The sequence below is a fragment of the Dipodomys spectabilis genome, unplaced genomic scaffold (genome assembly GCF_019054845.1).
Source record: "Dipodomys spectabilis isolate Male_0828 unplaced genomic scaffold, ASM1905484v1 ptg000018l, whole genome shotgun sequence".
Taxonomy (NCBI): domain Eukaryota; kingdom Metazoa; phylum Chordata; class Mammalia; order Rodentia; family Heteromyidae; genus Dipodomys; species Dipodomys spectabilis.
The window spans coordinates 7414469-7430170 of record NW_024870695.1 but is presented as its reverse complement, the minus strand read 5'-3'; the positions used below and the strand labels follow the sequence as shown (position 1 = coordinate 7430170).

General features: G+C 41.1%; 1 protein-coding gene across 6 annotated transcripts in view; it reads right to left on the bottom strand.

Annotated features, from left to right (window-relative positions):
- Positions 1 to 15702, bottom strand: part of Tanc2 (tetratricopeptide repeat, ankyrin repeat and coiled-coil containing 2) — a 280297-nt gene that overhangs the window by 7958 nt on the left and 256637 nt on the right. For 4 of the 6 annotated variants that reach the window (XM_042673733.1, XM_042673735.1, XM_042673736.1 and 1 more), the window contains 7 exons: positions 15508 to 15631; positions 9205 to 9380; positions 8752 to 8884; positions 8173 to 8202; positions 7253 to 7344; positions 4397 to 4543; positions 1266 to 1366 (listed from right to left, as the gene is read on the bottom strand). In XM_042673733.1, coding sequence (XP_042529667.1) covers positions 1266 to 1366; positions 4397 to 4543; positions 7253 to 7344; positions 8173 to 8202; positions 8752 to 8884; positions 9205 to 9380; positions 15508 to 15631 — 803 coding nt within the window. The remainder of the gene's footprint in view (positions 1 to 1265; positions 1367 to 4396; positions 4544 to 7252; positions 7345 to 8172; positions 8203 to 8751; positions 8885 to 9204; positions 9381 to 15507; positions 15632 to 15702) is intronic. The other 2 variants (XM_042673734.1, XM_042673737.1) reach the window with 1 other exon arrangement.

The window sequence follows — 15702 nt, the reverse complement described above, 5'->3', positions numbered from 1 at the left end:
GCAGCATGAGGGTTATATGGGGTTGTCATTTACAGTGTCACTGTCAAGTAGCATTAGTAGGAATAATGTTTAATAGGAACAATAATTAGTGTAATATTAAAATCTTGCTGATCCAGCAGACATTTTCAAAATATATTCTCAGCATTTTGGCTATAAATGGTAGGCCTGTTCTAGAGAAGAACCTCGTCCTTCCTCTGCCGTTTCTACCTTGTAGCACTGTTGTATCTTATGACACGAGGTCAAAGTCAGGCAGGTATTTAAGCTTGCTGACTAGGTGACTCAGGGCCGAGCTGAGATTCTAATTTGCAAATAAGGAGATGAACTGTCAAGGCAGATTTCCATCCTCTCTGCTAATACTGCCTGGAAAAGGGACAACTGGACTGTGGTAAGGAGAATTTCACAAGAAAACTCAGTAGTCAAGTTTCTGTAAAAATTTTGCTACTTTAGCTAATTAAACTAATATATCACTTCCATGGTCATTACTAACCTTATTTTCATGTTTAATTTTTCATGTTATATCCCCTCTAGTCACAGCAGTGAACCCAAAGCAGGCCTTTCCCATTTAGAATCTGGGAGAAGGTGGGGTGCTGGGCAGTTTAAGTCAATGACAGTGACAAGTTACCCAAAGAACAATGACAGAAGATTCTAGGTCTTTCTAGAGGCTTTCATGCCCAGTAGCCAAACTATATTAGATGGGCATATGGATGGTGCCTGGCATTTCTCTTGGGTCCCTCAATACTGGCAGCAGGAGTGTGTGTGTGTGTGTGTGTGTGTGTGTGTGTGTGTGTGGTGTGTGTGTGTGTACAGGTGAGGAAGGTTGATGCCACCAGACTTTGAGCAGAATCCCATATGGAGAGCTAAATGATCCAGGGAGTAGTCAAATGCCTGTAAGAAAAGAGAGGAGGCTGCGACACTCAGTGACCCATCCTGTTTTTCCCTTTAAAAGGGCTGGTGGGATGTTTCGCTTAAGCAACCTTCTTCTGATATCTGCTTTGAGGTTGAAAAGTGAGACACGGCAGAGTCTTCTTGAAACAAAATGTCATTCTCCATTTTGTCTTGCTACCCAAATAAAGAGCTCTTGTTTCCATAGCTCAGAAGATTTTGATTTTGAGCTAAATACTGTTCTGTTATTGGAGCCACCCCCAAAGCCTGGCTCTATTCAAGTACAGACCCATTTGTCCCAAAGTGACCTACATTGCCTTGGCCAAATTTTTAGAGAAGAGACCTCTTGCTTTTCACTCTTTCTCTCTCTCTCTCTCTCTCACCTGCTGCTGCGTTTTGCCCTTGCTCTTGCATAGTAAGCTTCATAAGATTTCGGTTTCAGCTCCAGGGCCTTAGTAGCAAATTCCTCCGCCATTCCAAAATCCTGTCATTACAATAGGTGTGCAAATGAGTCATTGAAGAGATATGAAAAATAGACAACTTGGATAAAACAAATTATATTTACATTTTTGACATTTATGGATAAAACACCTGGGATTCTGGACATGCCTGACATAGCTTTAACCATGTGATCTACAGACTGAAAATTTCCTGTGCCTTTGCCCTGTGTGGTCTTGAAACCAGTTAATGGACTTCATCTGTCCAGAGAATTAAAAACCTAATTTGGCTTCTGTTTTTTTGGCTATAATTACTTTTAGCCTAGAAGCCAAATGTCTAGTCAATCTCCTGAAATTGGCATCCTGTACTCTTTCTAGCACATATATGTATGAAGCAAACACAGACACATCTTGTATCGAACACCCTGTTTTATACCCCTTTCCCCCTGTTGCACCCTCTAGACCTTGGCTCTTCAAGAATCTAGGAAGAAGGGGTCTGAGGAAAGGTAGACCTCACTGATTATGGAGACTAGATGCACAGGGATGTCACACAGCCTTGGGCTCAATTCTCTGGTCCACTTCATAACTCCTCAGAGTGTGCTGGGTATTTTGATATCCATAACTACTTTAGCCGTAGGATTAAGCATAACAAAACGTTAAGTGTCATTTATAGTTCCTGGCACATCACAAGTACTTGATACATTGTATTCTGAATAGCCTTTCCTGACCTGTTTCTCCTCTTGTCTAGTTTCTTACGTAGTAAACATTTGAAATAAAAAAAAAAGAAAGGATCTTGGCTCTGACTGGGATCTATGCTGTCATTGGAGATCCTTGGAATAACACGGTCTCATCTTCCTCTAAGAACCCTCAGGAACAGGTATCAGAGGAGACAATGCTAAGTGAATAGAGATTTTTTCCCCCCAGAGCTGAATGAACTCAGAACCTGGCACTTAAGTGCCAAGTGCTCTTCTACTAAGTTAAATCCCAAACTCGAAGTCCTTTTTTTTTTATTGACATTCCTTTAAAAAATAAGCTAAAGGAGGGGCTGGGAAGGTGGCTCAGTGGTAGAGTGCTTGCCTTGCATGCCTGAGGCCCTGGGTTCGATTCCTCAGCACCACATAAGCAAAAAGAAAAAGCTGGAAGTGGCGCTGTGGCTCAAGTGGTAGAGCACTAGCCTTGAGCTGAAGAGCTGGGGGACAGCGCCCAGGCTCAGAGTTCAGGCCCCACGACTGGACCCCCCCAAAAAGAATAAGCTAAAGGAGAAGCTAAAAAACAGTCTGAGACTGTAGCCTCTGGTTACATTCAGAATCCCTAAGGCAGAAAGCAAGGCATCTCGGGAGAGCAAAGGCTCTGAAGCACAGGTTAAAAAAAAATTAAGGGAAGTTTTCTACTGAAAACAGACTTCAGGAGCTCAGCAGTATGGGTCCATGGACAGTAATTATTAGCTTTCTGAATAACAGGAAACTGGAGAAAAAATATATAAGTTGTATGAGCCATCTTCTATCCCTTTTGCCTAGTTTGTTCATTTTTTTCTCTTATGATACTAATTATTTTGAAGAGTATGGGAGTACTTTTATCTCCTCCCCTCCCCTTGTGCTAGGAATTGAACTCAGAGCCTTGAACATGCTGGGTAAGCACTGTTTCACTGGGCTACATCCTCTGCCAAAGAAGACTTTATATTTATTTTTTCTTTTTGTGCTGGTCCTGGGGCTTGAACTCAGGGCCTAGGTACTGTTTTTGAGTCTCTTTTGTTCAAGGCTTATGCTCTACCAATTGAGCCACAGTTCCACTTCCATCTTTTTTGTGTGATTAATTAGAGATAAGAGTCTCATAAATCTTTCTGCCTGGGCTGGCTTTGAAATACGATCTTCAGATCTCAGCTTCCTGAGTAGCTAGGATTAGAGGTGTGAGCTATCAGCACCTAGTAAAGAGGACTTTTAAAAAGCCAAGTATCTGCTAGGGGGAAAAGTCAGAGGGGTCTGCAGATACTTCTGAGTTCTGCTTCATTCTCAATCTTCTGGGATATAGGAAGCCCATGGGGCTGTTTCTCTGGTTTCAGAGAAACAAGATGCAAAAGAACCTCACTGCCTTACCAAGACATCTTCTCCTCTGCCATTTCCCTCAAAAGGAACGTCTTCCATGCCCCCAGTCCTCTGCAAGCCCTAACTGTGTCCTCGGAGACAGCCAAGTCCACCTTAGGGCTCTTATCACTGGCAAGTTTAGGACCTGGATAGATTATATTAGGACATATACACAAATGATCTTTTTGGATTTGATAGCAGATCCCTTGCCACTGAGGCTGAAATCTTGCTTCTGTTCAGCTGAGTTCTTTACAGTGTTCCTGTTTGGCTTGGATGATTTTTATCTCATTAATTGTTAGAGCTCAGGCTGGTGGATGACAGCAATTCCAGACTTGATTGAAGTAATTCCCAATATCTAAGAAAGGTTTCTTGGTACAGGAGTAACTGTATGATAAAGGAGCTGTGGCTGAGAGCATCTGAGGTATCTTTACAAGGCAGGCAAGAAGGACCAAGGACTAGGGAGACAAAAGAGGGCCAGGAAGAGTTCTAAAATTCCCTCCAGAGCAAGAAGAGACATGGCATGCTGGAATATAAAGATAAGGGAGTGAGAAGTTCAAGAATAGCCTCAGAAACTAAAATTTGAAGACCATGGTTCTGTGTTCTTTTCCTAGCTCTTCCATAAATGATTAGGACATATACTATAAGGGAGGGGAATGACTAAAATCTCTATCTAATTACATTTGGACTGCTAGTGATTTCTGCCTTCACATTTTCCTAAAGACCAGACAATTGACTTCGGGGAAGAGGTTGATGATTTTCCAATCTCTTTCAGTGGGGATTATAAAAATTCAGAATGCTACAAAGTATTCAGCTTTTCTATAGCTTGACAGATTGTACCTACACTTGTCTTTGAAATTGCAAATGTCAGTGTTCTGTGAAGGACAACCAAGTTCCAAATGGGACAGAGAGGATTTCAGGGGCCTGGTACAAGCTACTGAGTGGCATGAACTTTCAACTTCTGTGGCTGCAGAAAGGAAGTGAATGAAAGGGACTTACATTCATTTTCCTGCGACATCGAGAGAGGTTGAGAAGGAGAGACACCTTTAGTTCCCGGAAGGTTTTCAAGTCCTCACCAAACCCTTCTCTAGGAAACTTCTTCAGAGCATACTGGTAGCGCTGAGCAGCTTCCTTTACTTTACCTTTCTAATGGGGAGTACAAGATGGAAAAGTATACAGTTGGTCTGCTAAGCAGCTGAATAGATTTGGCCACTACTCTTTTCCATCTCTCAGAGTTGTTGCTAAAGCTAAATCTTTCCCCCTCCTTGATGGTAAGAATAGAAGGGAATAGTCTTTTCTATTGGAAACTTACCTTGTAGGAAAATAAAGGCTGAAGAGAATACTCAAGACACAAACCAGAGAAGCAAATAATTACCAATGGAAGGCCTACTTATAGCCTCCCAACAGGATTCCAAAGAGTGAATCTAGCCCATTTCAAAGTTTATTTATTCATAAACTGCCCCCCTTTTCTCCCCCACAACTTTCTGGTTTGAAGCACTGCCTTATTTCTAGCTTATCACCTTTGCTTTCTTATGAAGGGTATGGAAACTAAAATGGGCAGTGGTGGCTTCCCTAAGCTTATGGCAGGAAATAACATCAACCTATGGTCCTTTTTGTGGAAAAGGCATGTGGTAGGTAGCACTACAGAAGTAAAGCTTGGAATTTGTAATTTCACCTGACTTTTTGGAGACATTTTCCAAGATTTAGGAAATTTATGACCACTTGTAGTTATACAAGCTTTAAACTTTTTTTTTTTTTACATTTTTGTATTTGAAAATCTGTAAGCTGAGTCCTAACAAAACAAAACAAAACAAAACAAAACAAAACAACAAAACAAAAACCAGGCATTACCATCCCCTCTTTTTTTCTTTTTTTTTTTTTTTTGGGTCCGGTCATGGGGCCTGAACTCTGGGCTTGGGCGCTGTCCCTCAGCTCTTCAGCTCAAGGCTAGCGCTCTACCACTTGAGCCACAGCACCACTTCCGGCTTTTTTCTTTTTGCTTATGTGGTGCTGAGGAATCGAACCCAGGGCCTCATGCTTGCAAGGCAAGCGCTCTACCACTGAGTCACCTTCCCAGCCCTTACCATCCCCTCTTATCCACCAGTTTATTCCTTCTGTATAGCTGTGACTTCCCCAGGTATCCCAAATCTTTTATCTTTCCTATGACATTTTTTACTAAGAGAGATCAGGAGTCTTCCAAGGTAGAATTCTGGGCAAGAACAGTAATAGTTTTGCCTATGTTCCTTAGGCATAGGACTCCTTACCTTGGAATACCAGAAGTTATGTTATGATTAGTTCATTAGATATATAAGTAATGCCATTCTGAGGTCTATAAATATGATACCTAGAATCAGGAAGACTTTTAAGGCTTATAAAATCACGGTTAGGCAGGGTTTAAGCTTCCAGAAAGCTCTAGATTATCACGAATCTCACTCAAAGGGTACTCAGGAAGCAGAGTTCTGCTCCCAGGGAGCTTATACTTCCAACAGAAAGGAAAAATGACATACTTCAGAATCGTTTTCCCATCTTTTAGGTCTAGAAATGTCTTAGGGATGCCCACTGCTAAATCTGGGCCAGAGTTGCATTCACTTTCAGGAGAAGATGATCTAGCTAACCTGATGATTTTTGGAACTTCTCATGGGCCATGTGTATGTACTGAGGTACAGAGATTATAGCTTGAACTTTTGGTACAAAAAGATTATGTGTATGTGTATATGTATATGCATGTGTGTGTGTGTGTGTGTGTGTGTGTGTTAATGTGTGCATGTGTGTGTTAGTACTAGAGCTTGAACTCAGTGCCTATTGCTCTTTTTTTGCTCAAGGCTGGTGCTCTAGCATTTGCATCACACCTCTAGTTCTGGCTTTTCTGGTGGAGATACAGGTCTCACAAACTTTCCTGTTTAAGCTAGCTTTGAACTTAGATCCTCAGATCTCAGCTTTTAGAGTATCTAGAATTATAGATGTGAGCCCTCAGTGCCTGGCTTCTAATACCTTCCTTTATTGTAGTCAGTGAGTGACTTCAAACACATTTTATGAGTCCTATTTTTCTTGGTTTCCTTATCTTATTTGAGGATGCTGATTATTAAAACTATTATTAAACTTTTAAATTTGTGTACATATTGAATATGAAATCTAAGATCAATAGACAAATAGCTGTACTACATAAATTTTCTTGAACTTTCTCCACTTAGCAAATTCTGTGTAAGATTTTACATTACTACCTGTTAGTGACCATGGAAAACTAGGTTAATCAGCTGAAGTCGGGTACAAGCTATTCTTACTCTCTTGACAAGGCAAAATGTCAGGATCCCCACCTTAGGAACCATTACTAAGAAATGGCATTTCCTGCTCCCCGCTTTTTTAAAAAGATAATGTCTTCCTATGTAGCCTCCAACTTGTAATCTTCCTGTCTCATACTTCCTAGTGCTGGAGATTATAGCCATGTGCCATTATACTTGAATATGAAAAACATAATAATAATAATAATAATAATAATAGTCAAGATGTAGACGATTCTGCATATAGAAAATAGACAATGCTGGGGTCTGGTGGCTCATGCCTGTAATCCTAGCTACTCAGGAGGCTGAAATCTAAGGAACACAGTTTGAAGCCAGCCTGGGCAGGAAAGCCCATGAGACTTTTTTTCTCCCATTAACCACCAGAAAACCAGAAGTGGTGCTGTGGTTCAAAGTGGTAGAGGATTAGCCTTGAGTGAAAATGATCAGGGACAGTGCTCAGCCCTTGAGTACAAGCCCCATGACCAAACAAAACAAAACAAAAAAACCCAACTCCCCTCCCAAAACAAAACCCCAATAACAACAAAAATAATCAGGAAACTGGTCCTCCTCCCCTCACCTTATAAAACATGTCCCCCTCTTCCATCAGCTTGCTCAACAGGATTATCATGATGTCTGGTTTGGAGGTGGCCATCGCCCATGTGGCTGGACCTGTAGTGTACAGGATGCATGATGGGTAAAAAACTCATACAATGTAAGGGTGGTAGGAAGCTAGGTGAAAAAAACATCCTGGGGGATTTTCTGCTGAGAGAACAACTTGCTCCAGAATAATTACCTCATTTTTTATACCTGGGAGTATTTTAGTGACTCCCACTGCGAAGAAACTGTGTTGGCTTTATTTGTAATTCACCTTAAAATAAGAATGTCTGAACTGTCTGAACTTGTGCCACGGGAGGGCAGCAAAGCCTATTTACTGCATACGGGCACACAATGGCTTAGTATGGAATTATTTTAAATCAGGAAAATTGGGGAAATAATTTAAAGGTCACCACAAGATTAAAAAAATTAAAAAGATTATTTAGTTTTGTTGTGACACTCAAACCTCCCAAATATTCAGACTCTTAAAAAATTTAAATATGTCCTTTTGCAGAAGGGAAACCATTTAAAACTCTAAAGATTCCCTTAATTTGTAAGTACCAAATAGGATTCCCTGGGATTCACTTTAAACCATGAACATAGTTCAAATGTCAGATAGACATGAAACAAAGCAACATTACTGAGACTACTCACAAAAAGAAAGAAAAGGTTAAATTGATTAGTTTACAGATGCCTGAATTGTTTACCACTAAGCTTTTCAGGGTTAGTTATTAAAAGCTCAAGTTATTCTCTACAACAGTCATTTAAAAAGTCTTCTTTTAAGGTGAAGTAAATTAAAAGATTAGAGGTGTAGGGAACTCATGCAGGCTAAAATCAAAGAGGAGAAGGCAAAGCTGACCAAGCCATCAGACCACGCCTGATGCTGACAGCGGTGAAATATACCTCGTGGGCGACTCGGTAACGTCTGACAACCTTCAAAGAAAGGAGAAAACAAAAAGTTGTAGGAGAGGAAAAAAAAATGGATGATGGTGAAAAAAAAAAAGAAGGAAAGAGCAGCAGTGAGAGGCAGGCAGCAAAAAAGCCAGCATATCAGCCAACCCTTGTCTACAGGTCTGTGGGGCGGGGGAGGAGCTGGGGCAGCAGCAGCAGGGGCTTGAGAGTCTGAAGCACATACAGAGCAAGGGAAAGCAAAGGCTCATGGCACTGCAGGGTTTCAAGATGCTTGCAGGGTGGGGCTGATACAGAGGCAGCACAAAAGATGTGCTTAAGCTTAGTGTAACCTCCTGGTTAAGGCTGTTACAGGGGCATGGCAGAGAACCATATGACTGGACACAGGGGACTACAGCCATAGCTCATGGTTGCTCTCTCTGGGCTAGTAGTCTTTCTGTTCACTGGGACAGTAACTGGGCCAGCGTAGAGGGGAAACTTTATACACTCATACCAAATACCCAGGGCAGCCAGACCACTGGACCAGTCTGGCCCCTGGGCACAGATGGCCAATACCATCTTTCTTTCTCTTACCTATTTTGGCTCCTTTCTTCAGGAGAGTGACCACAACAGAAGTGTTCCGGCACCCCACTGCCCTATCCAAAGGGCGCATCCCACTGTAGTCAACATGCTCAATCATGGCCCCATGATCCACCAGGAACTGGACCTAGGACATGGACCATGAAGGACAGTTAACACAGGTACAGTGGCTCAGCACTGCCTCACTGAGGGATGTGGCTACTGCTAGTTTTCCAGTTGCTGGTCTGAAAGTGGCTGTAACTATGTATTTCAGATGACAGGTATAGTTTTGGTTTTCAACAGTGTTTTGCAAACTCTTGCCCTCTAGGAAGTACAGATATAGATCTGTCAGTAATTATCAAAATATTACTTTGATCTAAATAATTTTTGATCTAAGACAAGATCTTTGATTTAAGTGGAGAATGTCTTCTATTCCTACTTTACTGAGGTTTGTTTAAAGGTACTCACCACCTCAGCATCACCATAGAAGGCTGCCAGGTCCAGTGGGGTGCGGCCATTTTTGTCAGCATGATCTGTGGCAGCTCCATTATCTACCAGAGAACGAACTACTGACAGATGACCCTTCAAGCAAGCCCAGCTTAGGGCTGTCAATCCTTCTTTGTCCATTAGAGCAATGGAGGCCCCTAAAAGAACAAGAACATATAAAAATTTATAGCAGGAGAGAAAGATTGTACTTAAGGTACATGCTCTGTTAAAAGAATACCTTTCATGTTACCACGTTAAGGGTGACCTTAGCTGGGCATAGTGGTATTCTTTTATAATCCCAGAATGTGGGAGGTCGTAGCAGGAAGATTGTTAATTTGAGGTAAAACCTTGTCTTAAACAAATAAAAAACAAGCTGGCTGGATGCCAGTGGCTCACCCCTGTAATCCTCGCTACTAAAGAGGCTAAGATTTGAGGGTTGTGTTTCGAAGCTAGCCTGGGCAGGAAAGTCCATGAGACTCTTATCTCCAATAAAATACTCAGAAAAAGCTGGAAGTGGTGCTTTGGCTCAAGTGGTAAAACACTAGTCTTAAGCAAAAGAAGCTCAGAGACAGTGCCCAGGTCCAGAGTTCAAGGCTCAGGACTTGTGAGGAAAAAAACCCAAAACAAAATTAGAACAAAAAAAATCCCTAAAACAAAATAACACCAACAAAATCACAAAGGGCTAGGGCTACACTGAGTGGTACAGTGGTTGCCTAGCATGTTTAAGGTCCCAGTTCGATCACCAGCAATATCAAAAAAAGAAAAAGAAAAAGAAAAACTGACTCTGTTATATCACTTATATTTCAATAAAACTATTGAAAAATTGATCTTACAAGCTACCAATAGAATGGAGTCCAGTTAGTTGTCTTACTATATAATTAACATCTTCCACAGTCTATTCCTAAAATTAATCTCTATCCTTAAGTTATATTATTCTCTACTTTGGTGAAATGGATGTTTTCAGTGCTTCTATCATCTCCCTCCTGTAAATGTTTCTGCATTCTCACTTCTGGTTATATTGTCCCTGTATGTGGAATGCTTTTTTCCCTCTTCTGACTTTACTTTCTTCTACCCACAATCACAGATTCTCCTGCCTCCTAGAAGCTTTTCCCAGTTCACCATCACTTCATTTTAAATGCTCTTAACTATTTCTCTTATCTGTGTTTAGATATCACACTTGCATGTAATAAATTCTCAATGAATGTTTTCTGAACTGAGTGGAAGTCTTCCATTTATAATAGTGTAAACTCCTTGAGAGATTCTCACAAAATAGGTGCCCAGAACATATATACTACCAATGATAGTGCCAGGCTACTTTTTCCTTTGGTAAAGTGGGGGTAAATGTGTTCATAGATGGATACTGAGCACAGGTCACGATGGAAATTCTGTTTTCTCTAAAACAGTCCAGTGCATAGAAATGTAAGTACAATGGGGGTACCAGAGGGCTAGGGGATGGAGGAATTGGGGTTAGGGGCACAAGCTTTGTTATATAGGAGGAATAAATTCAAGGGATTTATCGTATATGACTAGAATAACCATGTTGTATACCTGAAAAATACTCATTTAAGCATTTCCACCATAAAAAATATGGTAGGAAGTGGCGCTGTAGCTCAAGTGGTAGAGCGTTCACCTTGAGCTGAAGAGCTGAGGGACAGTGCTCAGGCCCAGAGTTCAAGCCCCATGACCAACAACAACAACAAAGAATTGTATAGTGAAATAGCTTGCTTTAATTATTCTACTTGTGCACATAAAGCAAAACATCATGCTTATATATACCTGCAGAATGTATAATTTTTTTCTTTTTTCTGTGCTGGTACTGGGGCCTGATGCCAATGCCTGGGTATTGCCCATCAACTTTTTCACTCAAGGCTGGCATTCTCCCATTTAAACCATAAGTCTCCTTCTGGTTTTTGCTGATTAATTGGAGATAACAGTTTCACAGGCTTTCTAGCTCCAAATCATAATTCTCAGATATTAGCTTCTTGAGTATCTAGGATTACAGGCATGAGCCTCCAGTGCCTAGCTAGAATGTGTACCTTTTATTTATTTATTTATTTTTTGGTCAGTCATAGGGCTTGAACTCTGAGCCTGAGTGATGTCCCTCAGCTGTTCAGCCCAAGATTAGCGCTCTACCACTTGAGCCATAGTGCCACTTATGGTTTTCTTTCTTTCTTTTTTTTTGTCCAGTCGTGGGGCCTGAACTCTGGGCCTGGACACTGTCCCTCAGCTCTTCAGCTCAAGGCTGGTGCTCTACCACTTGAGCCACAGCACCACTTCCGGCTTTTTTCTTTTTTGCTTATGTAGTGCTGAGGAATCGAACCCAGGACCTCATGCATGCAAGGCAAGCACTCTACCACTGAACAACCTTCCCAGTCTCACTTATGGTTTTCTGATGGTTTATTGGAGATAAAGAGTTTCACAGCTTTTCTTGCTTTTCTTACCCGGGCTGGTTTTGAACTGTGACTCTCAGATCTCAGCTTCCTGAGTAGCTAGGATTACAGGCATGAGCCACCAGTGTCTGGCTAGAATGTGTACCTTTAAACACCTTAAATACATGCAATTTTTTTAATTTGTGAATTAAAATAAATAAAAAGAAATTCAGAGTTTACTTAGCTCTCTTCATAAACGTGTCCCACTTGCTTAGTCCCTTTTATACTCTGCATTTGCTTTCCAGCAGCATTTAGTTTCAACTGTAAGGATCAAACATACTGGACATACAATATACATTTGGTTCTTAGATATAGGTGGTAAGCATTTGGAAAGCAAGGAGCCTATAATTTCCTTGATAGTACTGAATAATAGCACTTAAAATAATTCTCAAAAATATGATATCTCATAGTTACTAAGTTAGAGATGAACTGGGGATACCTTCCAGGCTGCCTCTTCAGCTGGACAGGATTTTGATGACAGTTCAAGCTGAAGATCTGTCACATCCAGGCTTGGGATCTACTCAGCAGTTTTCTGGCCTCTCACTTTTGTGTCCCTAGAGGTCAGCAGACTTTGTGGCTTCCTATATCAGGATAAAATTTTGGGAAGCACCATACCTCTGACCTGAGGAAAGCCCTTTAGGTACTATTTTTCTATAACACTGTAGTTTGCAATTAGGACACTGACACTACACTGGAATTAATGTGAATATAGGAGAGACTTTTAGGAGTTCTCAGATGAAGAATCTATAAATCCCCTCAACTCCAGTTTGCTTTAGTTTACTTTTTAGATAGGGTCTTGCTTTTTCTTGGGGCCTGACTGAGATCAGGATTCTCCTATTTTCCCCCTCCCATGTGACAGGGATTTGCACGCATTATGTTACTACACTTGATCCCAAATTATTATTATTATTATTATTTTGTCGGTTGTGGGGCTTGAACTCTGGGCCTGGGCGTTGTCCCTCAGCTCTTCAGCTCAAGGCGAGCGCTCTACCACTTGAGCTACAGCGCCACTTCTGGTTTTCTGGTGGTTTATTGGAGATAGGAGTCTCACGGTCTCTCCTGCCCGGGCTGGCTTTGAACCGTGATCCTCAGATCTCAGCCTCCTGAGTAGCTAGGATTACAGGCGTGAGCCACCAGCACCCGGCCTGATCCCAAATTATTTTAGCCTGGTTAAAATAATATTTTTCCAGCTTTATTTCCCAATACTCACAATGTACTTGACTAGACACTTACTTTCCAAACTTCTTCACTGCCATTCCTCTTTGACACTTTAGCTATATTACTTCTGTTTAAATACAGAATACTTGCTTATTCAGATTTCAAAGTCTATACTATTCTAACTCAACTAACTTTATTGGGACAGTTAGGATTAGGCTTTTAGGTATTCATTTTTTTTTGGGGGGGGGGGTCCGGTCATGGGGCCTGAACTCTGGGCCTGGGCGCTGTCCCTGAGCTCTTCAGCTCAAGGCTAGTGCTCTACCACTTGAGCCACAGTGCCACTTCCAGCTTTTTTCTTTTTGCTTATGTGGTGCTGAGGAATCGAACCCAGGGCCTCAGGCATGCAAGGCAAGCGCTCTACCACTGAGCCACCTTCCCAGCCCCTAGGTATTCATTTTTATTTTCTCTCTCTCTTCCCCCCCTCTCTCTTTTGCCAGTTCTGGGTCTTGAACTCAGGGCTTGGGCACTGCCCCTGAGCTTCTTTTGCTCAAGGCTATCATTCTACCCCTTGAGCCACAGGGCCACTTCTGGCTTTTTCTGTGTATGTGGTACTGAGGAATGGAACCCAGGGCTTCATGTACTCGAGGCAAGCACTCTACCATGAAGCCAGATTTTCAGCACATTTTATCTCTTCTTTGTCTAATTATAGACCCTTTGAGGTTCTAAGTCATAGTTTATTAATTTAAATGGTCAAAATAACTTGTAGTTTCTACTATAGTGTTTTACCAATAATGTAGATTAAGTAAATGATTACAGAATTTATTTGCCTAGTAAAACCCTCTTATTTAATGGGGAAATTAAAAAAAATACAGTCCAAAGAGCAGAATCTCTTCAGTGGTCAAGGAGAACAAGCCACTGAAGTCTGTCTGTTGAGCTTCCACTGGCATACACATGGCAGACTCTGTAGCTATATATCTAATGGTTATCAGAGGCAAAAGAAGTTTTGGCTTTTCTAGTGGACACAGTTTTTTCTGGAATATTTACTCCTACTATATCCTCCTTTGCAACCCCCTCTCCCTCTGCCCTGCTCTATTCCTCATGTCTCTTCTCTTTCCCAGCAGTAATGAATATAGATTTGTATGGAAATTTATACTGGGTAGTTAAGAGTCACCTTGTGTACTAGAAGAGAAACTCTCTGATTCTAATTCAGCTTCAAGTCTGAGGTAGTAGTAACAAATCTTCCTTGAAGGACAGCTGAAGATCTAGTAAGTTTCTAAGCTGCAGTGTTTTTTTTTTTTTTGCTAGTCCTAGGGTTTGAACTCAGGGCCTGGGCCCTGTCCCTGAGTTTCTTTTGCTCAAGGCTAGCACTCTACCACTTCAGCCACAGCACCATTTCCAGCTTTTTATGTTTATGTTTATGTGGTACTGAAGAATCAAACCCAGAGCTTCATGCATGCGAGGCAAGCACTTTACCACTAAGCCACATACATTCCCAGCCCCTTAAGCTGTAGTTTGAAGTCTTAGAAAAAAAACCTAATCTTCTTAATTCAACTATCTTCAGCTGTTCAGTCTGCATGATTCTTCAGGAGGTTGACTTCCTTGAGGGAAGGTGGCTGGCTTGTGGATGTAGATATAGATATTTAAGTCCAAGTTACTAACAATGGAAGCTCACTGGGATGAAATTATGACTTCAGTCACATCATAACTTCCTTCTTCATGCAAATGACCAAGCTCCACTAGATGGCACTGTGGAGTCAGCAGTGATGAGCTTTATTCTACTATGTAGATTTATCATCACCAGCCAATACTGTTTTACCACAGGTGATTGCGATCAAAGTAATCAACAGATCCCTGAAATGCCTTGCCAGCGCTGGGTATCTACTGGAAAAAACCCCATTAAGCTCATAAAGGACTATCTCCCTTAACTTATTTCCCCTTTTCTTGGAATTTAAGGATGTTGGTGAGTCACAAAAAGAATTTATTAAAATAGACTGATGAAAATATACTGATTCTTCAAATAGGATCCTACAGTTAGCAGGTATCTTAAACTTCTTCCTTGGATTCAAGAAAAATATTAATTGTTCTGGCTTACGAAAGAACTGATAAGGTCACAATACAGCCTCTGGAAGGTGCTTATTGAGTATACATGTAAAAATAAGCTGATCAGAAAATAGTGATTTGAATCAAAGTGCACAAAACATTTTACTTTGATTAAAATCCCTCAGGTCATGATGAAATTTTAAAGTTAGGAAATTTAAAAATAGGGATTTTTAGAGTTAGAAGGAGTCAAGAGGATTATGTTGTATGTAAGAGGAAAGGAGACAGTTTTTCACTTTCTAAGGAAGTGGGTTAATAATCTCCATTTTTATTATTAATTTTTGGTCTTAGTCCTGGTCCTGGGGCTTGACCTTTTTGCTCTCGAGACTTTACTCTACCACTTGAGCCACACAGCTCTACTTCTGGCTTTTTATTAGTTAACTGGAAATGAGTCTCAAGAGACTTTTCTGCTCAGGCTGGTTTTGTACTGTGATTCCCAGATCTCAGCTTCCTGAGTAGCTAGGATTACAGGCATGAGCTACTGATGCCCAGCTAGTAATTTTCATTCTTAATATCTCCTGCAATCTATTGTTGGGAATCAGGGAGTTCAGTGAGTTATTGTGGAAATTGACTACCCAGCTTCAGGAATCCCAGGACTGACCTTGTGCAAGTAGAAAATCCACAGTTCCTAGATGGCCTTCAGAAGCAGCCATCATCAGGGGGGTACGACCCTGCTTGTCTGCCATGTTGACATCAGCTCCATGAGTAAGTAGAAGATCAACAATCTGAAAGTGTAGAGAAATAGGGACCGATTATTCCAAGAAGATCTATGGAGAAGACACATACATTATGATCT